Source organism: Micromys minutus (genome assembly GCF_963924665.1).
Source record: "Micromys minutus genome assembly, chromosome: 1".
Taxonomy (NCBI): Eukaryota; Metazoa; Chordata; class Mammalia; order Rodentia; family Muridae; genus Micromys; species Micromys minutus.
The window spans coordinates 155,213,378-155,241,323 of record NC_137969.1 but is presented as its reverse complement, the minus strand read 5'-3'; the positions used below and the strand labels follow the sequence as shown (position 1 = coordinate 155,241,323).

The 27,946-nt window shown below is 46.3% G+C and overlaps 1 protein-coding gene across 1 annotated transcript in view; it reads left to right on the top strand.

Annotated features, from left to right (window-relative positions):
* The window catches only part of PLB1 (phospholipase B1), a gene marked incomplete at its 5' end in the record, with an annotated part of 119,854 nt that overhangs the window by 41,588 nt on the left and 50,320 nt on the right, over positions 1–27,946 (top strand). The window contains 11 exons of the mRNA XM_080932949.1: positions 3,890–3,961; positions 5,242–5,316; positions 7,209–7,272; positions 13,962–14,020; positions 18,620–18,693; positions 19,344–19,387; positions 22,216–22,324; positions 23,188–23,239; positions 24,587–24,667; positions 26,939–27,004; positions 27,271–27,371. Of these exons, the coding sequence (XP_080789075.1) occupies positions 3,890–3,961; positions 5,242–5,316; positions 7,209–7,272; positions 13,962–14,020; positions 18,620–18,693; positions 19,344–19,387; positions 22,216–22,324; positions 23,188–23,239; positions 24,587–24,667; positions 26,939–27,004; positions 27,271–27,371 (797 nt within the window). The remainder of the gene's footprint in view (positions 1–3,889; positions 3,962–5,241; positions 5,317–7,208; positions 7,273–13,961; positions 14,021–18,619; positions 18,694–19,343; positions 19,388–22,215; positions 22,325–23,187; positions 23,240–24,586; positions 24,668–26,938; positions 27,005–27,270; positions 27,372–27,946) is intronic.

The window sequence follows — 27,946 nt, the reverse complement described above, 5'->3', positions numbered from 1 at the left end:
TTAGGGGAAGACTTCCCTCCTATATAGGCAGCAGAAAGACGGTCAGAAGATGATCTCAGGGACCCTCAGCTGCAGTTCTTCTGACTACACACCCAGGGCAGTCTACAGAGCCACCTGAGGCTATGCACAGGCCACATCAATGCTGTCTTTCCCTGCCCTCAGATAGTAGGTATGGGCTCTGGGAGCCACACATATGCAGAGTTTTGTCTGCACACACCTAGACTCCAACTCTCTCCGGTGCATGATCTCCGACTCCTATCCCTGGCTGCAGCTTGCACCCCCCTATATGAAACTGAAGAGGCTTTTTGTGTCTGGACAGAACTAAATCTCCCTGGGGCCCTTCCATTTCTTCCTCAGCAAATTCTGAAAATTCTTATATGGTGGTAGGGAAAGGGACACGTCCTTGAAGACATAAAATCTCAGGTTCTTCCAGCGATCAAAACATCCTACATGAAGCCTTGCTGTAAAATGTGAGAATTACCGGGAAGGAGAGAAAACTCAGGAAGCATTCATACTTCAGAAGATCTTTCCAGATCTGATTTTTTTTTTTTAATTTATGGTGTTTGTTTAATGAGGAAGGGGAGCACTGAACCATGGTACACATGTGACTCACATCAGGTTTGGTGGCCAATGCTATACTTGCTCAGCGATTTCACCTGCCCAGAGAGGATTTCTTAAGCTCACCCTCACCCATCCAAAGTACTGGCTAAATTCATGGTGTCAGAACTGTTGGGATTCTGTAAGCCCCACCCCTCAATTACCTGGCAGTAGCCAGGTATGCTCCGCCCCAGTGACCTGACACTATAAAAGGGGCTGCTTGTCCCCCTCCTCTCTCTCTTGCTCTCTCTTGCCTCTCTAGCCCTCTTGCCCTCCTGCAGCCTTGCTCTCCCCCCATCCCTCCTCTTCCCCTTCCCTTCCCCCCCCCAGGTGCTTATGGCCGGCCTCTACTCCTCTATTCCTCTCTCTCTCTCTCTCTCTCTCTCTCTCTCTCTCTCTCTCTCTCTCTCTCTCTCTCTCTCGGCCTCTACCACCCTCTTAACTCTCCCATGACCTGAATAAACGCAAGAGACCAAAGGATAGAGCAAAAGCATTGATGAAAGGTTCCCAGGGAGGAGTGTGCGGCACTGGTTGGTGGGAGAGAGATTCTATGAAGTAATTGGGCTTTCTGTCTCCTTTGATGATTCAGGGAAGGAACTGGTGTAGGAAAACTAGGTGACTGATATAGGAACACTTATTGGTGTGATTACAAAAAGACAAAGAGAGGCTGGCATGTGTTCTGGGAGGTGTGGGGAGGTGTTGGGGAAGGGGTGCCTCCGGCAGACCCATGTTGAGGTATCCCTTCTCCTTGAGGGACCAAACACATGATGGTATAGTGTATAATAGAGTTTATTCAGGACATGGGGAGGGGAGGGGAATCGAGAAGAAGAGGAGTAGAGGAATAGAGGACAGCCATGAGCACATGGAGAGGAAGAGGGAAGGGAATGAGGAGAGTAGGGGCAGAAAGGGGAGAGCAAGAGAGGAGCAAGAGAAGAGAGAGGAGGGGGCAAGCAGCTCCTTTTATAGTGTCAGGCACACCTGGCTGTTGCCAGGTGTCTGTGGGGTGGAACATAGACAGAATGCTGACACTTATCTTAGGGTTTGCTGTTGCCTTAGCCCTGAGTCGGGATCTCTCACTCTGTAACCAGGCTGTCCTCAAACTCAAAGCAATCCTCCTGCCTTAGTCTCTTAAACGTATGTAGAGATTTCAGGCAGGCACTATGGTGCCCATTTAAAGATACAGTTCTCAACAGCTTTGCTGGGTAAAGCTTAAGAATTCTCCTTCTCTGGAGGGTCTTGAAATTTCTCTCAAGGTTCTGATGGATTCATTCCCTTAGGATAGATGAGGCTTCTTTCCTGATTCTTTTGTGGGTGCTGACTTTCTGGGAAAACTGAGGAGGAGAAAGATGCTTTGCAGTTGACCGCCTGACCCCGGCAATTCTCCAGACCCCTGGGCGCTCCCTTTGAGGGCAGCCTGCTCCACCTCGAAGTTCTAGGAGTGGCCTCAGTCAAAATAAAACTGAAAGGAGTTTGAAAGGCTTAAGAACCCAGTCCCTTCTTTCCCCCTCCTCTCCTCCCTCCTCCTACCACCCCTCCCAGGGAGCTTGGAGCCAAGGCTGCCACTCCTTCAGAAGTGACTGTAATTGTCCCCCTTATTATCTCTCCTTCCATTGGCTCAGGACCAAACACCAGTCCCTGAGCACTCCTTTGGCTCCTGGGATGGGGCACACACAGCGTTAGATCTTGGGAACCTGAAATCTTCATGGTTTACACATGTGACAGACAGACGGGGTGTCCAAGCCAATGACCACCTATGTCCCTGTCCAAGTCCTTGTAAAATAGGAGGCAAAGTTGCTACCTGAGCCTAGCACTCTGGGTGTGGCAGGGCTGGGAGCAAAGCATAAGGCTCCCAAACAGGAGGAAAAGGGCAGAAGACACTCTGATCTCTCTCTCTCTCTCTCTCTCTCTCTCTCTCTCTCTCTCTCTCTCTCTCTCTCTCCTCTTTCTGCCTCCCTCCCCTTCCTCCTCTCCTCCCTCTCTCTCCCCCTCTGCCTCCCTCTCCTCTCCCCCTTCACTATCTCTTATCCATGCTGGCCTTGAACTTGCTTCCTGAAATGACTTGGAGTTTGTAAACGCTCCCACTTCTACCTCCAAAGTGCCAGGACCCACACACTAGGTCTGAATTCAGTCCTGGCAAGCACTCTACTGAGACGCATCTCCAGTTCATGCAAAGTTTTTAAAGCATCCCCTTGGGCTTAGTAATAGAGAAGTTGCCTAGCACGAGGAAGGCCCTGTTCCTGATGCCCGGCATAGCAGAAAACAAACAAAACAGCCTCATCTAATTCTCCACTTGCCTTTGTTCCCTGCCTCCAGAGCTTTTCTGGTTCTTCCTGCTGTTGCTCTCAGCCACATTTGTCTTTCCTTGGGTGGCCTTTGTGGTAACCTGCTGTTTGTGGCATTACTGGACAGCCTTGTCAGTGACTGTAGGGGACAAGCTATCACCGTAGCTCTACAGCCCAGTTCAAGACTGGGGCCTGTTTGGCTCCCCGTGAAGCTGTGTAAACTTCAATGCAGAGGTGTGGGGGTTGTCTTTTGTTTTTCCAAACTGGATCTAGGTTTATGTGCAGATCAGTGGTTCTCAGCCTGTGGGTTATCACTTCTTTGGGTGTCACATCAGATGCCCTGCATATCTGATTCACAACAATAGCGAAATTACAGTTACGCAGTAGCAATGAAATGATTTTATGCTTGGGGACACAGCATGAGGAAGGTTGTGGACCACTGATGTAGATTACAGCTACAGAAGAGAAGAAGCCAGGGACAGGACACAGGTGTCTCACACGCTGCCTTAGACTTACCCTTCCTCCTGCTTTTACTGACTGCTGTGAAATCTTCATCAGTGACCCAGCCAAGAGCTGGACGTGAGGGAGGACGTGACAACCCACCCTTGCGTGATCATGAAGCCATGCGACCTACTGAGGTATATCTTGTTGGTTCAGAATACCAGTGCCAGTCAGCCTTGGATACCTTGGTCATATTCAGTTTCTCCTTCTGTGCTACTAGGGACGTGGGCAGGCCTGCCTATGAACATGCAAAACCCAAGAAGCCCACCAATCCTCACTGGGTGCTCTTCAAATGAGAGCTACAGAATCCCTGGGGAGCAGTGGGCTGCATGCCACTGAGGATTAAGCTTCTGACCCCCAAGTCTAGGAGCTAGAAATGCCCCCAATGGGCTGCTGACACAAGAGTAAAACTCTGGAGAGATTCCTTGGTTTGGGGGTAGGGGGAGGTGGGCACCTAAGGTGTGCCATGGAGGGATGCTGTCTGTTTTAGACATCACTTTCTTTTCCAGATGGAACCAGTGGGTCAAAAGGATGGGTCACTCGATGAAGCAGAGAGAAAGACAATAAAATGTCCCTCTCAGGTAGGGGACACTGGATTGGGTGAGCTGGGATGTGGGCAGACATGGGGAATTTGCTGAAAAGTGGGGTCTTACTGAGCTATTACCCCTGACAGCCTTGGGTCTGTTGCTCTGGGCCTGAGTATAGGTTGTACATGTAGTTGTCCTAAATGTAGCTGTCCTGTGGATGATGAGAATGGACTAGCAGAGGGAAGGCTCTCCATACCCATGGAAGCCACAGAAACAAAACCACAGGTCTCCTGGCCTCTAGCTATGGTTCCATTAACCTTCTCAGGGCCCTGGTCTTGTGTCCCAGGTGACACTCCAGCTCTTTCTCTCCCTGAGGAGGCAGACTTGATGAGTTGTTCCTAAGGGGTCTTGAAGGCTGTATCCTAAATTAAATATGTGTCTAACAAGTAATAGATATATAAGTAACCTTTTCAAATACATAAATGAAGAAACAGCCAGACATTAGTGATAGAAATTCCTTCCTATTATGGAATGCAAGTTGATTCTTCTTGATGAATTAGTAAGTTTCATGTCATGAAAAAAGAAGCAATAATTCACCTTTTCCCCTTTTTACTATGGCTTCCAGTGACACAGACCTCGTTGCTGGTTTGCAAATGAGCTATTTCAAAGCCCTGGGGAACTTCTTCAGAGGGCTAAGAGGCAACTAGGAGGAAAGAGCCAGGCAAAGAGTTGGCTTCATTGAGAAGATGATATGTGTAAAAAAGAGATGTTAGAATCCAGCCACCATCCAGGCCATAACACTTGAGCAGCCTTTTCTCAATCACAAATTGACAGGCACCTCCTGGGTCCCCAGTTACAGACCTCTGGGACCAGGGTCTGTTCCCTGGGAAGTGAATTTACAGCCAAGAGGGCTTTGGTCACACACATTTGGTTCCCCAGCTCTGTCCTTGGCTCCTGTCTGGCTTACAGGTTTATTCTGTGAGTCCCCCACCCCACCCCACCCTACCCCCCCCATTTTTACTCTGCCACTCGAGCTCTGTACTTCTCTTCAGCAACCCCCCCCATGCTGTCTCTCTGTCTGGTGCTAGGGCCTGGGCCGTCCTCAGAGCCCATGACATGACGCTGTGTTTCTGTCTGATTGTCTGTGACACGCATAGCTTTTTAAATAAACTCTTTACTCACCAATAATCCTCCTCAGTTCTCTCTTGAACCCCATCCCACTGTCTGAAACCTTTCAACATGAATGTTCCAGCTAACCATATCAATGATGACAAGCTTGATTATTATGGAGGGAGAGCTCTGGGTTACAGTTACATGCTACCATTTTTCTGCAGGAAAGCCCCTATCTGTTCACCTACAGAAATAGCAACTACCAGTCCAGACGGCTGAAACCCATTGGAAAACTTCAGGTAAGGAAAGGACAGTCTTGAATCTTTGTAACCTTCAACCTAAAGGACAGCCTTAATCTTTGTAACCTTCTACTTGGCTCTCTGTGTTGTCTTTGGGAACACTGAAAGCTGTAGTGTTGTGGAAACTGTAACAAGTTCCTGAAAATCAGCCAGGGCTGGCTGGGGAGTGTGCATGGAGTGTTCCTTCAGTGCCCTGGATCAGTGTAGTTCTGGAAGTGTCATGAAGCATTGGGGTTCCATGGCACTATGACAAGATACTTTAGACCCTTCACAGACCTCTGGTTAGTCCTTGAGCCTTTAGTCTAAGGAGAAAAGAAAAAAAAAAAAAAAAAAAGAACTGTCTGAGTAAGAGAAGTAAATTGAGGTCTAGAATCTAGAGAGTCTGGGAACCAGATGGCTGTGGAGTTGACCCATGCTGTTTTCTTCTCACTTGCCACTTGATAATGGGTTATCTCAGCTGCTTTCAGATTCTTCCTGCTGAGATTAGATAGGGCACTTTGCACTCCTCAAGGGACTCAGACACCTCAAGCTTGGCGTCTTCGATCCAGGACAAAGGTAGATGAAGGTGAATTCTGTCCTTCTCTTCCCATCTGAGGAAAAAGGGTAGTACTCACCCCAAGCTGTAGCCTGGACTTCTCTCCCTGAGGGACTCGGGGTAAAGGATTCTTGGGTGACCAGTGTGCCCTGTATTTTCTGATATCATAGATACACCAGAAGGAAGCAGGCACAGTGAGGTAAAGCTACTGGCTCTGTATTCAAATTCAGGTTCATCCATAGCCTGGCTTTGTGTCAATAAGCAAGGCCTTAACTTCCCTGTGCCTTTGGGTTTTCATCTGGGACGTAATGGCAGTGACTGTGAAGGGTTCGCCACAGAGAGTTATAACGAATGTTAAAGAACAGAAAGCATTTATTCCAGTTTCTGGCATGCAGTGAATGCTAGGCAAGTGTTGGTATTGTGGTCTCTGTATTGCTAGTCTCCCGGGCTACACCTCTAAAATGCAAGCCCAGAGAGGCGAGGACTCGGGTCAGTGTGCAGGCATGATCTGTTGAGTGGCTAAGTAGATAGATAGATAGGTTCCAGACATGAGACTTTAAAACACAAATAAAATACACCACTGATCCAAAAGATCAGTTTGGTAGAGGAACAGACACACCCACCAGCAATTGCATGCACTGTGATAGCATCTGAAATTAGAATTTGTGTTGGGTCTTCTGGGGACACAAAGGAAGAAAAAAACAACTCAAATGGTTAAAGACAACTCTCCTAAAGATGCCCATGGTCTCAGTTTTGAAGAATGACAAGGAATGAGCCTGGTGGGTAGAAGGCAAAGAAATAGAGAGAATAAAAGAGCAGGGGGGAACCATTTACACAAAGGCTTGGCGATGTGGGGGAAGACCTTGGTCAAGGACGGACTAGAGTAGGGAAATGATGGGATCAATTGTTTTATGCTGAGGTTGGTATACGGTAGCCATTTGTTTGTCCAATCAACAAACAGTATTAATCTTCTGTGATGCTTGGCACCATTCTGGTCTTTGGAGTCACAATAAGAAACATCATATGGACGGAACAGCCTGGCTTCACTTTAGGCAGGGAATGGTCATATTACAGCTTCCTAAGAGAGACCGCTGTAAATGGAGAAGAGGAGGTCTGGGGTTGGTGACCCTGTTGAGGGTTGCAACATTCCAAGCAAGAGTATCAAAGGCCTGAGCTCAGGAGGAGGATTGGCAGCCCTGGAGTGGAGGAGACAGTTGAGTCGAGATCTTAACAAACACCAAAGTTCTATTCAGTTTTAATTGTATGTGGCCTTCTCAGAGATGACAGCCCTCTTCCCATCCAGCCTCTGTTGCAGTATGTCCATCTACTTCTAACTTCCCTGTGTGTCTCGTTTCAGATGAGAGAAGGAACAGAATTCACCTGTCCTGACAAGGAGCCCTCGGACTCAGTCCCCACAACAGGTAACATGGATGTCATGTTCAGTGTGAGCTTCAATCAGAGCAACTTTTAAATGCCACAGATTCCCAAGATGTGAACTTGAGATGGGCAAGAAGGCCTAGAACAATATTTCTGGCTCTCCAAGAAGCCACAAGGTCACATTTATGCTTGATTATTCTTTAACTAAAATAACAGCATCATTATCAGAAAGCATTTATTGAGCATTGACCCCACGTTTAGGCCGTATTGTGCAAGGAACATAAGGGTTGTTGAGCTCAGGGATTCTGTCTTAAAACCTTTATAGGTGAATTTGTTCTTTAAAATGAAAATTAACTTTTAAACAGGAAGCAGAATTAGCCAGTTCATACTTGTTAGCCAAGGAATGTTCAGAATGTGTTCAAGGGCTGCATGGAACATTATAAATGAACCATTCCCATTGTCTCAACTGTGTTTCCTTCCTTCCTTTCCTCTTCCTCCCTCCCCCTCACCTCTCACCTTCCCTCCCTACTTTCTTCCTCTCAAGACACGGTTTTCTTATACAGCTCTGGCCATCTTGGAACTTACTCTGTAGACCAGGCTGGTCTTGAACTCATAGAGACTCAGCTGCCCCTGCCTCTCGAGTGCTGAGATTAAAGGTGTGCACCACTCTTTTCTAACATGTTGCTGGGCTCTGAATATGAGACTCATGGAATGTTCTAGACAGTCATTAACAATCTTCATAAAGAGGAAGCCATGTGAGCACTGCAGCTTTCTTTGCAGTGAAGCAGCTTGGGAAATGATGTCTGTACATATGGAAAGTCACATGAAAGTCATAGTGGGACCCAGGTGACTCAGGACCTTAGCTATGATGTTCATGTGATAAGCCCCCATGCTTGGCACTGGAAGAGAATTAGATATGCTCATTTCTAAGTTCACTTGTTGGCAGATTGTTGAATCTCTCCATAAGCCATTTGGGAGTCTCTGTCCTAGCTGATCTATTTTAACCTTTGACCTGGATTACCGAAAAGAGAAAATTGGTTTGGAGGCATCACAGTAGCACTAAGGAGTCTTACGTTTGTAGCAGTACTGTCTCATTTGTAGCAATTCTGTCTCATTTGTAGTAACACTGTCTCCTGTGCTGTAAGCAGAGTCAATATGTACCAGGCCTTAGCTGCCTTCACAGGCATCCTGGCTTTGTATATGCAGATAAAGTCAGATAATTATCAAGTGAGTTTAAAAACTCACTGCCGGGTGGTGGCCGTGCACACCTTGATCCTAGCACTCAGGAGGCAGAGGCAGGTGGATCTCTTAAGTACTGAGTTTAGGAGCAGTCTGGTTTTACAGAGTAAGTTCCAGGTAAAACCAGGGCCACACAGAAACCCTGTCCCCAAAGCAACAAACAAAAACCCAAAAATCTCAAGACAGCCTGGACACAAAATGTATTCTTCAAAGCTGTAGTGTAACAAAATGGACAGTCGGATTTGATCTTCTACCTGTTACTTCCTGTTATTCAAAGAAAACAACCCAAATCTGAGACCTTAGAAAGTATTTAAGCTCTCTTTAATCTCTGGCTTTAGAGCCTGGACTTCAATATTAGATTGCTTATCTGTTTGGCCTCTGCTGATGGCCCCTGTGACAAAGTTAAAACATAGTAGAGAAATGGAAAGGGACTTGACAAAATGGGCGTGTGTTGGGGTAGCGTTCCTTTGAACCTCACATTTTAATAAGAACTGATTCGCCTTGCAAGACCAGCGTTAACCCTGTCCATGGGCACACCCCAGCCCCAGCCAACTAATTACCTAGCATTGGGCCCATCTCTTAAGTTTCTACCTCCGTCACACCACCGAATTAAGGACCAAGCCTCCTAAACTTGAGTCTTTGGGGCACCAAACACATCCACAAACCTCACAGAAATGATGTCTTTATATTCCTTGCTCCTATGTTTGATGACACTGCATTTCTATTGATTTTATTTACTGGCTGGACTTTAACAACAGAAAGCAATGATCATCTTTATGTGTGTGCCCTCCTGCAGCTCTAAGACATAGATAGAGGTATGTGTGTAGAGATATTGTCTATATCTAGATAGAGTATCAGTTAGAAAGCTTTAATAGCCACACTTTAATCTTATCACTCTGAGAGAGGATGATCTGTAAAGTATTTTGCAATCTCCCTAAACTGTGTTTCTGTCGTGGTAACATCCATTAGAACGTATCTCCACATCTAAAAACCAGATAAAGTACAGTCTCTTCCTTACTCCCTGGCCCTGGTGACTATTGTGTTTATTAGTGCTTGAAGAATTCAAGAGCAGATCTCAAGGCCTTATGATCTAAGAAACCTCGGTGACAGGCACTGTTTAAGAAAACAGATAGATAGGTTGACCCGAGCCCTGCTGAGCTAGCCAGATATCTATGACTAAACCACACATGCCCGTTCAGTGAAATTCACACTCATTTAAGTGTTGGGGATGTGCCTCCGAGTCTCTTGGGAAGTATCACTCAGGAAAATTACCACAGAACCATAAGCAATAAGGAATTTTTTTTTTCATTTTTATTTCACGGATCTGGGACTGAACATTCTAACCATATTATAACCTGAAATGGTTACATGTTTAAAAAATAAAAGAAGAAACAAGAAAACCTCAGTAAAGAAGCACATTACTGCTTTCCTTTGATTGCTACCATGTTTCTGGTAAATTTTTCTCTCTCTGGAGACCTGTTAATGATGTCTAATTGACATGGGGAAATGTGGTACACATCTCGTTAGAGCCGGCCATCTTCTTACATCCCTGCTGGCTTAGCAAATGAGAGAAACCATTAAACACTGACAGAATAACTCTGAATAACTGAGAATTTTTAATTCATCCAACAATTCTCAGAGTTGATATGTAAACTAGGTCACAGTGCCACCACCCAAACGCTCATTTTTTTCAAAACCCTTTTGGTAGTCATTTTTCCTAGTGTGTCCCTCAGCCCACAGATGTTCAGGATCAAAAACGGTGCTGTAGATTAGACATGCCTGCCATCTCTACTCATGGCCTGCTGGTCTAGGTGCCCATTCTTAGCTCATACCGGAGCTTGTGGGTGACGAACCCCGACCTGCTCATATGTGGGGCTGTGGGGGATAAGGTCTAGAGAGTTGGTGCAAGTAATTTCTTCTAACTAATCAGCATTTGGAATTCAATAAAGGATAAAGTCTTGCAAGGTCTCCCTCCTGCTCTGTACACACGTGGGATTTACAAAGCGCTTTGTGGCTTTTATAAACACTGGCAATATTTTGACTCTTGCTATCATACAGCTGAGATGACTTAAATATCTACTGGGGGTCTGCCGCTGAGTTAAGTGGAGGGGGGTGCAGCTTGTTATCTGTGGGACTCAAGCTGCTTATTCTAATTCCATGCAGAGGAAACAACCCATAGCTCTCGAAAATAGAAGGCATTGCTAGGCTGCCTGTGTGTGGCTCCCGGCAGGAAGAGTGCATTTACCTCAGTCACTGAGTCTTGCTAGAGTCCCAATACTATTATTTTTCCCCAGTGAGGTAAACGGAGCTCTCCCAAAGCTAAGGTGAGAACGTGGCCATGTTCCAGCAGTATTCAAACCTTCACAGGTCTTTCACCTTCTTGTGACCCAACTGCCTATGTTCTGTGGAGGTTGTGCAGCTGCCTGCCTGTTCACAAGAATTGTGACTCAGCATAGCCTGCCACCAGCAAGACTGCCCCGTGGGGACGAAGAGCCTGTCCTTCAGCACATTCAGTCTACTTAGCAAATTCAAATTCTTCCCCAAGAGGCTCATTTATCAGGGTGTTTTCCTCCTTCTATGATATTTTTATGTTATTTAAAAAAATATTTACTATGCTTAAACAAATAAAGATGAATTGAGGATTTGATGAAGGAACCACCCACATGCTAAAGGACAGAGTAGAACTTTTAAATGTAAGAATAGGGTTGCGGGTGTTGGAACCGGGAGGGCAAATGACAGAGAAGGTGGAATTAGTGAACTGGAGGGCAGAGATGAGGACGTCATTTACACATTAGCATCCGTGGAGCATAGCAAGGGAGGAGATGGAGGTCTGATGGCTACATCGATGGAGTCAGCCTCTGCATCTATGGTCTCCATGGCAGCAAATTCGAACAAGAAAGGCTCAAATCTGTTTAGGCAAAACAAGAGAAAGTTCCATCTATAGTGAGCTTACAGGCTTTGCTTCCTTTTGTTGTCCCCTGAACAACCTGCTATAATTTTTTTTGAGATAATATACTTACATCATTTCTTTTTTCTCTTCTCCCTTTAAACCCGCCTTGTATACCCTCTCCTTTCTCACCAGGTTTCTTATTTAACCATTAAAGTCTTTAAAATTACCATCAGAGGCCACATAAACTTTAGTTCAAGCTAATGTGCTTTATTAATATATTTATAATACTAATGCTTAGTACTTCTCAGGAACAAGGTGGCCTTTAAAAACATGGGTACAGGTGTGACAGCCAAACCCAGAAAACTGGTACTTATATCACCTCAGATCTGTACTATTTATTAGTGAAATGAATACATTCCTTGTACTCCTAGTGTGTACAAGGTCCATTTATCCATATATACGAAGATTAAAAATCTCCAAAGGCAGAATTGGGGTTTCAGTCTAATGTCAGTAAATTACCATCGCTGTGGAAATCTCCCCTGGAGGCCAAATGGGTTGGGAAGCCCTAGCTAACAACTGACATAGCAAATTGGACTTTTAGATTACAACACTGGATGGTTCAAGTTGTTGGACTACATGAGAATCAAGCACCAGCCTGATGCCCGCTACTCACGAGTGTGGCTCTTTCTGGACTGAGGCCATGTCCCCATCTTTACCCCATGCAGGCTGCTCACTCTTTGTAATACAGCACCTGAGCTCCTGATAAGGGCTCTGTAGAAAAGTCCGTGAGTTAATGATGAGCGTTAAACTCCTTTCAAGGTAGGGACTGTGTGTTCTAGATAACATTTATCTAATCAGCCCACATAAATTTAATCTTATCTGGAAATAGTTGTCTTTCCAGAGAGAGCAATTGCTAAAGCATTCTTTCTAAATTTCCAGGCTACGTCTTTGACATATGTGATGGCGTTAATAAATCTCAAACCCAGGGCTACAGAACATTAAACTGAAGAAATGCACGGGCTCATTCTTAACAGTAGAAAACTAGATAAGTCAACTCCTCCCACCAAGCCTTGATTCTAGTGGCCTAGTCTTTCAGCTGAGGATCCCACAGAGTGGCCAACTAGAGATCCCCACCGCAGAAACAAACTGTACACAATCATGAGCACGTGTGTGTGTGTGTGTGCTCACTACAGTCACAGTAGTGAGCAGGGGAATCTGTATGTGTGCAATTTTTAAAGGTATGTGAGTACACTGCTGCTATCTTTAGACACGTGAGAAAAGGGCATCGGATCCCATTACAGATGGTTGTGAGCCACCATGTGGTTGCTGGGAATTGAACTCAGGACCTCTGGAAGAGCAGTCAGTGCTCTTAACCACTGAGCCATCTTGCCAGCCAATGCATTTTGTTTTGTTTTGTTTTGTTTTTACCCACCCAAATTTAAGAGGTAAGTATGAGCTGTTTAAGGTTTTTTTTATGTATTTTTTTTAAATTTTATTCTGTGTATCCATGTATATATGTGTGGGCTTGCGTGTGCTGTGGAGCATGTGTGGAGGTTAAAGACCAACTTAAATGGGTTCTCTCATTGTACCCCGTGGGTCCTGGGGACAAAACTCGCGTCTTTAAACATAGTAGCAAGTGCTGAGCCGTCTTGAGGACCCTGGACTGTTTTTTCTCTCAGCCTATAGTAAATGTTGAAGCTTTGGAGACAAATCTGTCTGTCTCCTTTACATTTAATCATCTCCAAAGACCTTCCCTAGCCTGCACACACCAGCCGGCATTCAGAGAATCTACCATAATGGCCCTAAGAATACAGTGATTGACTGTCACCACAAGCTAAAATAAACCACTTTGGAGTTGAGGGAAGGAATTCTTTTTTTTGCCTCCCCACCCCCATAGCCTGATTTATCTGGGAAGAGGTCATTTTAAAGTTCCCATGCTTAGCCCTGTAGGCGTGTGTTAATGTGTGCAGCTGGGTTTGTGATTTGATATTGTTCTTCTAACCACACAGAGTAGCTGTGGAAGGCTGGGAAAGGCCACGTAGGCTGTAATCACATAAAAGGGAATGCACGTGTGAGTGTGCATGTGTGCACATGTGTGCATGTGTGTATGTATGTGTGTGCATGTGTGTGTCCATATGCACTTTGTGTGTGATGAAGTCATGATGATGGGGAAGGAAGAAAGACACTTGGTGGCCTAGAATCTAAGTAATAAGACTTCAAAGACTTTGCAGCGGCAGCCGTTGTGTGAGCCAGTGTGTACCCAGACCTGGAAAGAAACAGTTATGGTCTGTCCTCCAAATGCAGAAATAAACCACTGTCCATGGCTTCCAAATGAAAACATGTTTCTCAGTAGTTCTCAAAGTGTGGTACCCAGACAGGACTTGGGGCAGCCACGTGACCCAAGCATCAGCCATAAAATCCTTAGACCGTCCTTAGACCCGCTGAGTCTGAAGCTCTTGGTAGTTAGGGGGCCACAGGTGAATCCGTCGCTCAGCCCAAGTTGGCTGCTGGTGGGAGCCAGGCATGCCGCTGGGAAAGCTTAGTTTCTTGGAGGCACAGGGAACTAGGTCCAGTGGCTTCCATTCACCCAGATTTGCTTTCCAGTTCACAGGCTGAGGCCGGCTGATATCAAAGTCATCGGAGCAATGGGGGACTCGCTCACGGTAGGTGACCTCAACTGTGGAAGATTAAGAGAGGAGATTTTGATTGTGCTTTTGAGATAGGGTTTCATGTAGCTCAGGCTGGCCTCAGATTCACTATGTAACTGGGGTTGGCCTTGAACTACCGATTTTCCTGTGTCCACTTCCAAGTGCTGGGATTACAGCTGTGGGCTACCAAGTCCAGCTAGGAGAGAGTCTAGTTAATATGAAACATGAAGTTTTGCTCTTAGCCTGTTTCTGGTCCCAATCCTCAGAGACTCCCTATTCGGCCTGCCCTGCATTTAGTGTAATCACCCACCATGATTTCACTCCAACCTCTGCACTCCTCTGCCATGCTGCCATGGAAACAAAGTAGAAGGGACCCTGAGGGAACATGACTGACAACGTGAAATTATACAGCCCGTGTCTGGGGTGGGATGGCATCCCCTGCCACGAGTGTCTCCAAAGACCTAGCCAGGCCTGTCTGTCCGTGTTAGCAAAGCTATGAGATGCCTGCTCGACTGGGCAAACTAAGATGACGAGCTAGGAGCAACTGCGGTGGATATACAGGTGTGGGTAAGAAGGGTCAACAGAAGTTGAGGCTCTAGAGACGAACAAACACACTGCTGCCCCAAGGTGATACTCCAGACCTCTTAGAAAGCACATTAAAAACAAAAACTAAACAAACCAAAAAGCCCCACAGAATCAGGTACATAGAGGGCCCGGTGGGGGTGGGGGTGAGATGGTCCCCTGAGGTTTCAAGAAACAACGTTTTAAGGTCCCTCCGGGGTGGAGTTCAGTTGTCTCTGGCTGCTGGCCTCTCTATCTGCTATAAAGCAGCATTGCCCAGCTTTGCCTGAGTCCTCCACTGTGTCCGGTGTCCCCATTGGAGGCAGTGGGTGAGACAGGCACAGAACCAACTGCTCAGATGGGAATGTAGCAGCAAGCACCTTTATCAATTCTCAGGAGTGTCCTTAACACCCTCCATCCATGTCCCATTGGTGGCAGTTCCTGATTGGCTGTCATCTGTGAGTCACCAGTCTCTAGGCGCTCAGGCAGGCTTCAGTTTACCCCCCCCCCCCCCGCAGAAGTTGCCTCTGGGGTTGTGTCCACCCCCACATGTTTATGTGGAAGTGGTCACCCACTACCTTCGCAGGAGCCTTTCTGTCGTTCTCCCTCCCCCCTTTCCCGGCAGCCAGGTTTGAACTCTCCAAGGAGCAGGTACCTGGTCACAATTGTAATTTAGTCACAGTGAAGCCAGTTCACTCCCTAACCCCATGATGGAAATCCTGTGAGGTCTGACATTCCTCACATTTGGCCAATAAGGAAGGTGCAGTGAGTGTCCAAGTCACTTGGCTTGTGAGTCTAGAAGCCAGGCCCAGAATGTAAGCCTCATAGCAGTCTTCACCATGAGATCTCAGCAGTTCCTTATCCCAAAGGTCCTACTATGTGTTATCCCTGGGAGAGACTAGCAGGCTGGTCACTGGCACCTTACCAGGCACATATCTCAGCCATTTCCTGGTGAATGAGGTCTGATATTCTCCCCACCCCCATGGTCTCTGAGAAGATGCTCTCAGGACAGAAAGCCACAGAGAATCACAAAGGTGCTTGGGACTTTGTGGGGAGGCAGCGTGTGTAACATGGTGGTAGTTGGGTACCATGGTACTGTTTGCTTGGTGGCACTATTAGGAGCTGTGGCCTTGTTGGAGGAAGTGTGTCACTGTGGGGGTGGGCTTTGAGACTCTCTTTCTAGAACAAGTTGTAGCATTGTCAGCTCCTCCGGTACCATGCCCGCCTAGACACTCTTTGCTTCCAGTCATGATGATAATGGACTGAACCTCAGAACCTACAAGCCAGCCCCAACTAAATGCTGTCCTTTCTAAGAGCTGCTTGGTCATGGTGACTGTTCACAGCAATGGAAACCCTGACTAAGACAGAAGTTGGTACTAGGGACTGGGGTATTGCTGTGATAGGTCTGGCCATGCTTTTGTCTTGAGGAATATGGATTTTGCAACTTTGAATTCAGAAAACCATAGAATGATTTGAATGAAACTCAATGAACCATCCTATTAGGAATATGGAAGACATAGTGCTGAGGGTCATTTGAATTCTGGAGATCTTTCCTATGATGTTTTGGTGAAGAATGTGGCTGCTTTTTGCCCTTGTCCAAAGAATCTGTCTGAGGCTAAGGTAAAGAGATTTATATTAGTTGCGTTGACAAAGGAAGTCTCAAAAAGGCCCAGCATAGTCTTTGTCCTCTGATTTATTCTCATGAAGAGTGTTTTGATCAAGTATTAGCAAGCTTAGAAAGGCAAAATACAAAATGTAGGTTCAAAGAATAAAGAGGCTCCAGGAAGTGAAATCCTGTGTTCAAAGATATTAAATGGAATCAAGGGAGTAGTGACCCCGGGGCAAGGTCCCACCCAGCTAAACTTACGCATTTGCAGTTGTACGAGGAAGAGTTTTATCACGTTCCGCATCAGCACCTGGTATTGTTTTCACTTGGACATAAGGAGATATGAATATATGTCAAATTGACAAGGGATAGATTCTGATAGCTATTCTCAGTTTTCACCTTGATTAAGATCTATAATAAAAAGCGTAGGTCCAGGCATGGTAGTGCACACCTTTGATCCCAGGAGACAGAGGCGAGCAGATCTTGAGTTCAACATTAGCCTGATACAGAACAAGTTCCAGGTAAATAAAAGTTTAAGTACAGGTGAGATGGCACATGCCTGCAGTCCCAGCATTCAGAAGACAGAGCCATGCAGATCTCTGAGTTCAAGTACAAAGCAAATCAAGTTCCAGAACAGCCAAGCTTAGGCAGTAAAATAGTTGGAAAGCAAAAAAAAAAAAAAAAAAAAAAAACTGGTGATGATGTAATAGAACAAGGGGGCCATGTTGTAGCTCCAGCAAGCAACAGAACTCAAGCAACAGTAGCTTTGGCCATGTGGCTCTGGCTTCAGAGTCAAGAATAGAAGGGACTACTTGGGACAATTGATGCTGGTCAGCTGGAGCTAAGAAATTAGTGGTGACTAAGAAGAGACCAGCATGACTGAGGTGAAATCTTCTAGGAAGTGATTTTTGAGAGCACAAAGAAGCTGTGTTCAGAGATACCAAGGTTGTACCTTGTGCTGCAGCTGGACTTGGTAATGTGTAAGAGTCACCCAGGTGGTACTGGTATTGAAGCATGAAGGGGTCATGAAGAGCAGCTGAGCCTCGGTACTGTGAGAGGCCATGGAAGGCCATTGGGAAGGTGCAGCCTCTGCTGCAGTTGACAGCCCAGGACTGAAGGGGTCATGCAAAGGATTTGAGGCTTGACACCATGAAAAGAGACTATGAGAGGCTACTGGTGAAGCCTAGTTGCAGTAGAATAGTCCAGCAAATTGAACATGCCAGTACCATAGGATGATCACTAAGAACAGCAGCAGCCATGGAGTGGAGTCAGCCAGAGCCTAGAGTGCTACAGGGGGCAGAGCTGGAGAAGTGACCCAAGCCCTTTGGAGGAACCCAGAAGAAGAAGATCACATGTGAACCCCAGGCATTGGAATAAGAAGTTGTAAAGTTGAAGTTGTGTTGAATACCCCAAGATGTTAGAGATGTCAGAGCTGCAAGATACCTGCCGAGGAAAGCTGCTAATGCAATAAAACCAGTCCCAAAAAAGTTGTACCGTCAACAAAGATGAAGGGAGTTGTAATCTGAAGAGTGCTTTGACATCAGACATGGAGGTGCAGACTTTGGAGTTGGCTCAGCTGGTTTTTGGACTAGCTTTGATTCAGGATTTCCTCACTATGTATTTGGGAATGCTAATGTATATCCTGTAATGTTGGAGGTATGTGGTCTACTTTTTGATTCTGATTTTATAGGGAATTCCAGTTGAGAGATTGCATGAATCTCAGAAGAGACTTTGAACTTCAGACTTGTAACATTGTTGAGACTGATATAGACTATGGGGACCAGGAAGTGGAATATCGTGGCTTGAATATGCTTGGTCCAGGGAGTGGCAGTGTTAGGTGTGGCCTTGTTGGAGAAAGTATCACTGTCAGGGTGGGCTTGGAGACCCTTCTCTTAGCTGCCTGGAAGCCAGTCTTCTCCTGGTTGCCCTCAGAAAAATGTTGTAAAAGTCTCAGCTCCTTCAGTGCCATGCCTGCCTGGATGCTGCCATGCTCCCAGCCTTGTTGATAAAGCACTGAACCTCAGGCAGCCCCAATTAAATGTTGTTCTTTATAAGAGTTGTCTTGGTCACAGTGTATGTTCACAGCAGTGAGACCCTGACTAAGACAGGCACTGAGCTGCAGTGAATGTAACCCAGGGATTTCTGCTGGAATTTAGAAATGTATGCTTCAGGGAAGGAGATACTCTGAATATGAAGCGCGTCTTCCTGCTCTTCCTCACCTGCACTTGTTGTCCAGGCAGGGTTTCCCTGGACGAGGTATAACTGTATATGGTACTAGGCTCACCCCAGAAAGGGTGAGAAGTGTAGCCACAGAATGTTCCACCTGGATTCTAGAACTTTCTTAGGTATCCTGACTAGGATAAGGGTATGGGGCCTTCAAACAAGTGGACAGCCGTGGGTCCTGAGAAAAAGCTTGGACACCACCGGCTATGTGAGTTCTCTTTTAGGCAGGCAATGGGGCTGGGTCCAGCCCTGGGAATGTCTTGGACGTCTTAACTCAATACCGAGGCCTGTCCTGGAGGTGAGTGAACGCAGAAGGTCCTGAGCCTTCTAGAAAACAATACCTCAAGAAGGGATGGGCCTTCTAGTTCTTTCTATAACAAACTTCTAAATTCAATGTATTTGCCCCTCAAAAGGCTATAATCCCAGCAACAGGAGGAGGCAGTGTTGCCTGGATAGGAATTGTGGGGTGGGGGTGGGGGTAAAAGTGCACAATTATTTTGTACCTAGAAGAAGGAAGGGGGGTCTCCCTTGGAATCTTAGCCTTGGGTCTGGAGACCCTGACTTTCCTAAAGTCACTCTTTGAATAAGGGCTTCTCCGAGCAGGACGAGAAAGACCCAGTGTAAGCTATCAACAGTAATGAAGAGGACAAAGTAATCCCCTGGTGGCCCCAAAAGAATCCCTCTGGAGTGGGAAATGTGATGAAAGAGACCAACTTAGTTCTCCCTGCTAAGCGGGGCTTAAAGCTGAACCTACAATAACAGCAGCAGCAACAGTTTAAATTCCCTGTTTGCTTCCTATTTGCTCCCGTGTGGAGGGTGGGGGGGGAGGAAAGGAATTGCACTTCTGTGATGGGTAAGGGCGAGTCCACGGGGCTGTGATTCAGGAGGGAACTCTGTCTTGCTTGGCATTTTTAAACCGCCGTTTTCTTTCTTGCTTCTCACCAACAGTGTGGGCGGAGATGAGAACATCAAAACCGTGACCACCCTAGCCAGTGAGTACCCTGGTGCTCTGCGCAGGTAGAATAAGCCTGAGCCCGCTGCGCCTCCCGCTGGCGGCCGCCAGCCTCCCAAGGCAGCAGGATGCAGCTGTGTGCAGTAGGGGGCGCTGCTTCCCTGAGACCCATCCCGGCTTAGCTCCTGGGCTAATGAAAACCTTGGAGGGTTTTGTTTGTTTGGGTTTTTTTGTGCCCCCCCCCCCCCGCCCAACCACCACCACACACGCACACAAAACGGGAAATCGTCTTTATCCAATGAACGAATTGAATGAGAAAAGAAAAGAGAGCTTAAATTAAATCTTAAGATAAATCATTTAAAAGTAATCTGATAAAGAAGGCACTCTGGATATACCAGTCACCTAGGGAGAGGGGGAGGGGGAGAGTTAAGCGTCCCTGCTCACAGACCTGGCTGTGTAAACCCGCAGCACTGCAGCAGTGAGAGGTGCAGGGACCTTGCTTGGGCTGTGCAAACACTACTATATTTTAGATTCAATATTTTCCTTAATTGCTTTGCCAACACCCACTTGGATGGGTGTTTTAGAAGCCTAGCTACATTTCTCTGAGGGGTCTGCCTTTGATCTTTTAGGTTATTGCTAATGTCAGAGCTTTCCATTCTGTTATTTGTCTTTGTACTGCCTGGCCCAATGTTTACTCCTAAGTTACACTTTCTTTTAATAAGGTGTCAGACAACATTTACAGTATATTCTTTGCTTCTTAGAAACCCTTAAAGATTTTACCTGGGAAGGGCCTGATTGGTGTTATTCTGACTACTTTTTCTGATAAATGTCTCTTTGGTACATATCTTGCTCTAAAACACAATTTGGACAACAGGGATACTTAATGTTTTCACTGACACACCTGGTCAGACATTAGGTCTATTATCTATTTCAGTTCTTAGATAACTGTGTCGAATTTAAATAGGTACAAATTCCCTGTTGCTAGGAGGCGACTTAGACTGCTCCTGTGAGTGTGACAAGCTTGGCTTTCAGATAGCCAAGCAAAGGTGGCTAGACATCACATTGTGCAAGATCATCCACCAAAGTGGTTTACATATGAGGACAACAGTGTCACCCGCTCAGGTGGACTCCCCGACACACGTAGATGTCCAGCTTTCTCTCCTAGAGGAGGGAGGACACCCAGTTGTAGAGCTGCAGGAGTGAGGGCTCATCAGCTGTGTGAAAGGTAAGATGTTGGTGTAAGGTAGGGACGGAGCTTTAACCCAGCAGATACTCTAACTCGGGTTGTGTGAAAGACACACCTCTGCCCTGATCACAAGTCTCCAGGGCGAGGTGTGCCACCCCAAAGACAGACAGACAGACACATAGATTGATCATCAACAAGTATGGATGGAAAAGTCTGCAATGTGGAAAAGAATTGGCAAGGAAATTGAGATTGGGCAGGGGGTGGGGAACAGAAATGTTCGAAATGGAAACACTTGGTGGGCCAAATAACCAAGGAAAGTGTTGTCAATAGCTATAACCAGCTAGAGAGAGCATCCGGGATACAGGGCAAGGCTGATGAGCCCTCTGATCAAAAATCAATTTAAAAAGCAAATGAATTTGACCACAGACTCCAAGAATTCTGGGATGTGATCAAGAGGCCAAACCTAAGAACAGATAAGATGAAAGGAGATAAGGTGAATTCTAAAGGAATACAGGATTATCCAGTTAAGTTTATAGCTCAAAACTTCTCAAATCTAGAGAAAAATATTCAAGCACAGGAGTCATGTGTTTGACACCCTAAAGAACCACTCCACAATGTGTTATAGCCAGCGTATCAGAAGTTAAAAGCAAACAATATTAATATCTGTAAGTATGGAATGCTAATTCACCCACAAAGGCAACTGTATCAGAATAGCAGCAGATCTCATTAACAATCATAAAAGTCAGGAGGGCACAATATATTTCAAGCCCTGAAGGTAAGTAACTGCCAATCAAAATTGCTATATCTGCAAAACCATCTTTAAAATTTGATTTAAAAATAACATTTTAAGAATAAAATGAAGAAACTAATTTTGATAAAGAAAAGTCCAGAAATGGATAGATTCACTAATGAACTCCACCAAGCCTTTGGAGAAGAGCTAACAGCTGTTCTAAATCCATTCCATAACATGGAGAGGGAAAGACACCACCTGACTGGTTCCACACAGCATCAACCTCATATCAGCACTGCTGAACACAAGAGTAGCAAAAAACAAAACACAAGTACGTGTAAATGAAATTCAAGAACATTGTGACCAAATGCAAGCTAGTTTCTTTCTTCCCAGAAATACAAGGATGCTTTGCCACGTGCAAATTAGTATGGACAGAAATCACATGATCATCCTAGTAGAAGCAGGAAAAGACCCCAGCAGTAAAATCCAAAGGAAACAAGGATATGGATGTAGTAAATTATAATGTGCTATACATATTTTCAACCTATGAGTTGTGACCCCTTAAGGGCCACCAAAGACCATTCTGCATGTTGTAAATTTACATTACAATTTATAACAGTAGCAAAATCACAGTTACAAAGTAACAACAAAAGAACATGAACTGTATTAAAGGGTCTCAGCATTAGGAAGGTCGAGAGCCATTGGTGTAGAGTCTCAGTCTGTCCAACATTCTGTTCTACTGGCCTTGGTGCTGGGGCTGTGCTCTGTCCTCCACACTCAAAGGTGCTTGACAGCTGGCTTTGTAATCTCAACACTCAAGAGGCTTAGGTAGGAAGATCACCAGTTGAGGATAGCCTGGGCTACAGAGGTGTCCCAGTGGCAAAACAACAAAAGAAGGGGTTTGGGAAGATTGCTTTGGGACCATTGGTAAACTTGTTCCTTGTATTTCCAGACATCCTCCGGGAATTTAACCCCTCCTTGAAGGGCTTCTCTGTTGGTACTGGGAAAGAAAGCACTCCCCGAGCATCCTTCAACCAGGCAGTAGCAGGAGCCACATCTGAGTGAGTCCAGGTGTCCTGGGGGGAGTGCATGTTGGGGGAAAACAGAAATGAGGGTGTCTGGGAAGGGTCACTGTAGGCTGTGAGAGGCTTGGTCTGGGTAAGGAGTTGGGGTAAGGAGCTGGAGTGGGCTCTCTTTTGCTGTCAGACACACAGACCTGGCCAGTGTACACTCGACTCTACCGTAACAACTAGTCAGGGTCCTCTGATGCCATGCATACACTTGAAGTAGATTATCCAGCCTCCAAGGGGGTCATGGGTAGACCTAGCATTCGATCCCTGTTATCTGGCAGAACAGTGGCCTCTTACTCAAGGGGCTGCTTGGATCTCATTTGTACCCACAGTGACTTTCCATGAGCAGGTTGATCTTTACCTTACTATCTTTGCTTTACAGTATAGACACTGAACCTAGGGCCTTGTTCACACTAAACAAGCACTCTACCACTGAACTTATCCCCAGTTCTGTGGTCATTTTAAACTGGTGTCACCTTTTGGGGTGCATAGGTAGGCCATGACATCTGTTCATATGGCATGAGTTAAGTGGCACATGACGTAAAATAAATATGTAGCTACTCTTTTGTGGTGAACAAGCCTAGCTTGGAAGAGAAACCATAGATTTCTCATTAACTATACCATCACTAAAATAAGTCCACTGAGAGTCAACCCCTCAAACATGCAGGCCTTTACCCCCCCTCAGACAGTCCACCCTCCCCAGTGAAGCCTAGGTAGGGAAGGAGCTGTGCGTGGTGGGGCTTCAGTACTGCCCCCAACCTTCCTCTCCTGAGTCGATGGCCAATCACTGCTTGCTCTGCGACATTGCCCTTCTAGACTTTGATTCTCATTCCTCTTTCTGTGTGTTCCCACAGTGGCTTAGCTGCCCAGGCCAAAAGGCTGGTGAGTCTGATGAAGGCAGACAAGGTGAGTCTGGGGACATCATGGACTCCTAGAGCAGCAGGATAAACCCATAGACTCAGAAGTCAGCTGTTGGGTGAGGGGGAAAGGTCTCAGGCAGGGTTTCTAGCAGAATCTGAGCCTCTGCACATCTGTTCCTTTGCAGATAGAGTCCCCACTCTGTGTACTAGTCAACTGTACAGAGTAAACATGTATGACCAGTCAGGCCTGGGGCTGTAGATATAGAAAGAAAATACAACACAGGCTTATTCTCTGGGAGCTTATAGGAAGAGACAAACATGAAGAAGCAATATTATGCGACAGCTGACTCATATTTTTGAAAAGAGTTGTGCACAGAGTAGAGGCAGATACAATGGGGACAGGACCCCTGATTGGGGGATTCCGAAGGGAAACAGGTGTTTGAGCTGGGTCCTTAAAAGACAAGTGTGAGATTCTCTCTCAGATAAAAGATCAAAGTGCAGGCTCAATGCAGACCTGCTTAGGAAAGTGGTATCTGGTCTCCAGTGCATAAAAGAACAAAAGTGGAGGGTCACCACCCCAAAATCCATCATTAGGAACATTTCAGAATGTCTATGCCCAGTCTCAGGCCTTCCTGATCCCTCACCCCCCTGTTATCTTTCACACTCATTTGGAAGCAGAGACCAGAGACAATGTAAGCACCACAGCCACTCTTGACCATGGTGTGTGGAATGTATGTGCCCACGTCCTTCCATGCAACCCATGACTTCAAACACTTCTCTAGATCTCTCTTTCAGGAGGTTCTAGAGGTGGTAAACTCCTGAATCTTCTATGTTGCTCTGACCTGCCACTGCAGCTTGAAACAACCCTTCCTCCCTCTTCCCCCTCCTTCCCTCCCTCCCTCCCTCCCTCCCTCTTCCCCTTTCCTCCCTCCCTCTTCCCCCTCCCTCCCTCCCTCCCTCCCTCCCTCCCTCCCCCCCCCCTCTCTCTCTCTCTCGGGTTTTTTGTGACAAGGTTTTTCTGTATACCTGATGTCCTGGAACTCTGAGAATTACCTATCTCTGCATTGCTAGTGCTGGGGAGAGTGTTGTGTTCCACAATGCCCAGATCCAGCTGGGATTTTTCACAGGCACCTTTAACTCATGGGTTAGAAAAGTTCATTCTTAATGCAATTTAGAACTCCAGATTTCAAGAAGATTCTAGAACAACTTTCCCTTCCTGTGACCAGGACCTAATTTCCTATCTCCCATGCAAATCTCAAAAGAGCTCCCACCAGGGTGGTTGGAGACACACCTGTATCCTACTGTACCAAAGACCAGTATGAATTCTATGACATGTGGGAGCTGCCCCATGAGAGTTTCCTACTTTACCCTGTTTGTTTTCTATTCATTTTAGACAATAAATTTTCAAGAAGACTGGAAGATAATCACTGTGTTTATAGGAGGCAATGACCTCTGTGGTTTCTGCAAAGACCAGGTATGTCTTCAGCACCTCACCCTCAGGAAAGATCCCATAGTTCGACACTGGGTCCTGGGATAGCATAACCAGGTCAGGACTCTGTACATGGCTTGGCATGGATCCAACTGGGGGATTCATTAACCTTAAGACCCAGAGAACATTCACCTGTAAGATGAATGGTCCTGGTGAAGTTCCCCACTGAAGGATCCTGATCGTATCGTTGTAGAAAACTAGATAGCTTTGTGTGATCTGGGAAAGTCTTGCTTGTTATCATAGCTAGTGGCAGGTTGGCTCCTTTCTGCAGTACTTATGGCCTTAGCATTTGCACCTTTGTGCTGCCTCTAGAGAAAGTGATTTCCCAGAAAGTGATTAGGCAAGGTTCAGGTCTGTACCTCTTGGGGCTGATGGGAAACCCATAATGAAGTTCCTCTATGGCTGTCAGGTGCATTCTTCCTGGATTCCCAAGTTCCTCTGAAGGAGATCCCTTAAAACCAAACCACCTATGAGTCTCACACCCACACCTGTGCCACATGCTGTGCCCAAAGGTGAGCAGTGGCAAAAGAGACACAAGCTTTGTCCGTAGGGTTTCCCTTGGGGTTGCCAGAAACAAGCAACTCTTCATAGCACAGGAGAGACACCACCATTGGGTTCTGATGATACATAAATAACTCCACAATCAAAAGTAGCCATGGCATGTGGAGAGTAAGGGGTTCTTAGCACATAATGCCGGGGACCTGCCAGCTGGGCACATGTTGGGCAGGGAGTGTCTTGGTTAGGGTTTTACTGCTATGAGCAGATGCCATGACCAATGCAATTCTTACAAAAACATTTAATTGGAGCTGGCTTACAGGTTCAGAGGTTCAGTACATTATTGGCAGGCATGGTGTAGGAGGAGTTAAGAGTTCTACATCTTGTACCTAAGGCAGCTAGGAGAAGATGGGCTTAAGGGTCTTAAAGACCACACCCACAGTGGCACACCAACTCCAAGGCCACACCTCCTAATAGTGCTATTCAAACCCGCCACAGGAAGCCAGGAACTAACAGAGTAAGGCAGACAGAAGTGAGCTCATGCCCAGAGATGCCCTGTCCCTAAGTCTTTACAATACACTTTCTTGACATCAGAGTCACCTAGGGCTAGGAACTTTAAAGCTGAGATTTAAAGATCTCACGGGAGAACTGACAGGATTCTGGGGACAGGTGAAGCTTTGGAACCTTGGACCCCTCCCAGCTTCCTGAGGGACACAGTTTTAACCTGCTGTGAGGCAGGGTTCTTGGATATGCTTCATCCAGAGAAGAGGTTTCACTGACTTTTTTTTTCAGTGCTCTGAAAATGGGGCTGGGGTAAAGGCCTTGTCAAGCATGAGGATCTGAGGATGAATTTCTTATCACCCACATAGGAAGCCAGTTGTGTCTGTGCACACCTGTAACCCAGTGTTGTGGGTGTGCACCCCTATAACCTAATGGGCTTGTGTGTGTGTGCACACCTGTAATCTAGTGTGCTATTTCCCTGATCACCTGTAACCCCAGTGTGTGCAGTGTGTGTGTGTGTGTGTGTGTGTGTGTGTGTGTGTGTGTGTGTGTGTGTGTTTACTTGAGCTTGGAAGAGACAAAAATATTCCTGGGGGCTTGCTAGCCAACTCAGACTAGCTGAACAAATAAACCTCCAAATTCAGTAGAAAACCCTGTCCCAAAAAATGAGGGAGAAAGCCACCAAGAAAGACATTTAATGTAAACCTCTGAACTCTATATGCATACACATGGATGTCACATGTACATCCCTTCCCTCTTCCCTTCCTCTCCTCTCCCCTCCCCCCCCCAATTCTAAAACCACAGATAAAAACTCAAAGCGTATTTCTGTTTGGAGGCTCCACAAACTCCCTCCTAGCCCCCATGCATCCTTGAGACACTTAGAAATGACTGATGCACCTGAGACTCAGAAGAGGGCAGAGAGAGCCAGAGACTGTTTACAATGCAGATCTTGAGGTCATTTGCTTTAGGAACCCCATTTCAGAGGCACTATTCAGGATAGATAAGGCTCAAGCTCTCATCAATACAAAAGCAATTCAGAGTTTCCCCTGGCTCTAGGCAAAAGGAAAGATGCTTTCCTGAGGGTCATGATGTATGCAAGCTTTGTAGCTAGGGCCCCCGAAGATTAACCCTCTGTTTCAGTACTGCCAACTCTGATTAAAATGCAGAAAGAGGAGAAGCCAAGCTAGGAAGCAGTCCTGCTTATAGGGAGGAGATGGGATGGTGCATGGGGCTCATAGATTGTTCTTCCTCTGCCTGCAGGCTCGCTTTTCTCCTCAAAACTTCACAGACAACATCAAGAAGGCCCTGGACATCCTCCATGCAGAGGTATGAGTAAACCTCACAGGCCTCTGAGTTACTCCACCAGAGCTGTTGTCTGTGACCTCAGAGGCCCCACAGCAGTTCTGAGAGCTACTTGGCAAAAGCCTGCATGAGTGCTCTAACATCCTCTGAGAGCAGAAAAAAGAGAGAGGCATAGGAAGTGGGCGGGGCCAGGAGGAAGTTACAAGCTCCGAGCTCCAGCCCCCATGTGAGAAGTGAGAAGCTGACACTATCTTACCTCATCATCTTGGTGACTGATTCTCTCTCTGCAGGTTCCTCGGGCTTTTGTGAACATGGTAACGGTGGTTGAGATCACCCCCTTGAAAGAACTGTACGATGAACCTAAAGTCAACTGCCCACGGGTGATCCTCAGGTTTGGTGGCAACTTCACACGTGTTCCTGAAAGGGCTGTGGACCTTGGCAGGTTTTTTTAGGAACCCCCAGGGTAGAGTATGAGGATGGTTAGAACTACCCCATATTTTAACCTAAGGAGGTCTCCCTGGTGGATAGACATCAGGTTAGAGAGAGAAGGGATTGGAAATATACTCATTTGGCCCACTGCTAAGACCTAACCCACAGCATGTCCAGAGCATGGTGACCACCTCCTGAAGGCTGATCCCCAGGACAGACAGTGTTTCTGACTTGGCATGTGTGTTCCAGGTGGGACAAACACAAACCCAGGGCTACTTTTACTCTGTAGAAAAGAAAGACGTGAGATTAGAATTGGCAAAAACCAGGTGTGAATCTTCTCTCAGAGAACAGAGCATTCTGGTCCTCAGAAGGGTGCTCCCAGGAGGCTGGCATCAACTCTTAGCCTCCAGAACCAAGGGTTCCTATCTAGCACCAGATAACTCTATGACCTCTGGAAGGAGGATGCTCTTCTAACTGGTCACGGTGGCTGTGCAAACTTTCCTCCCCTGCCCTCTAGCCCCATCATGTTCCTGGGCA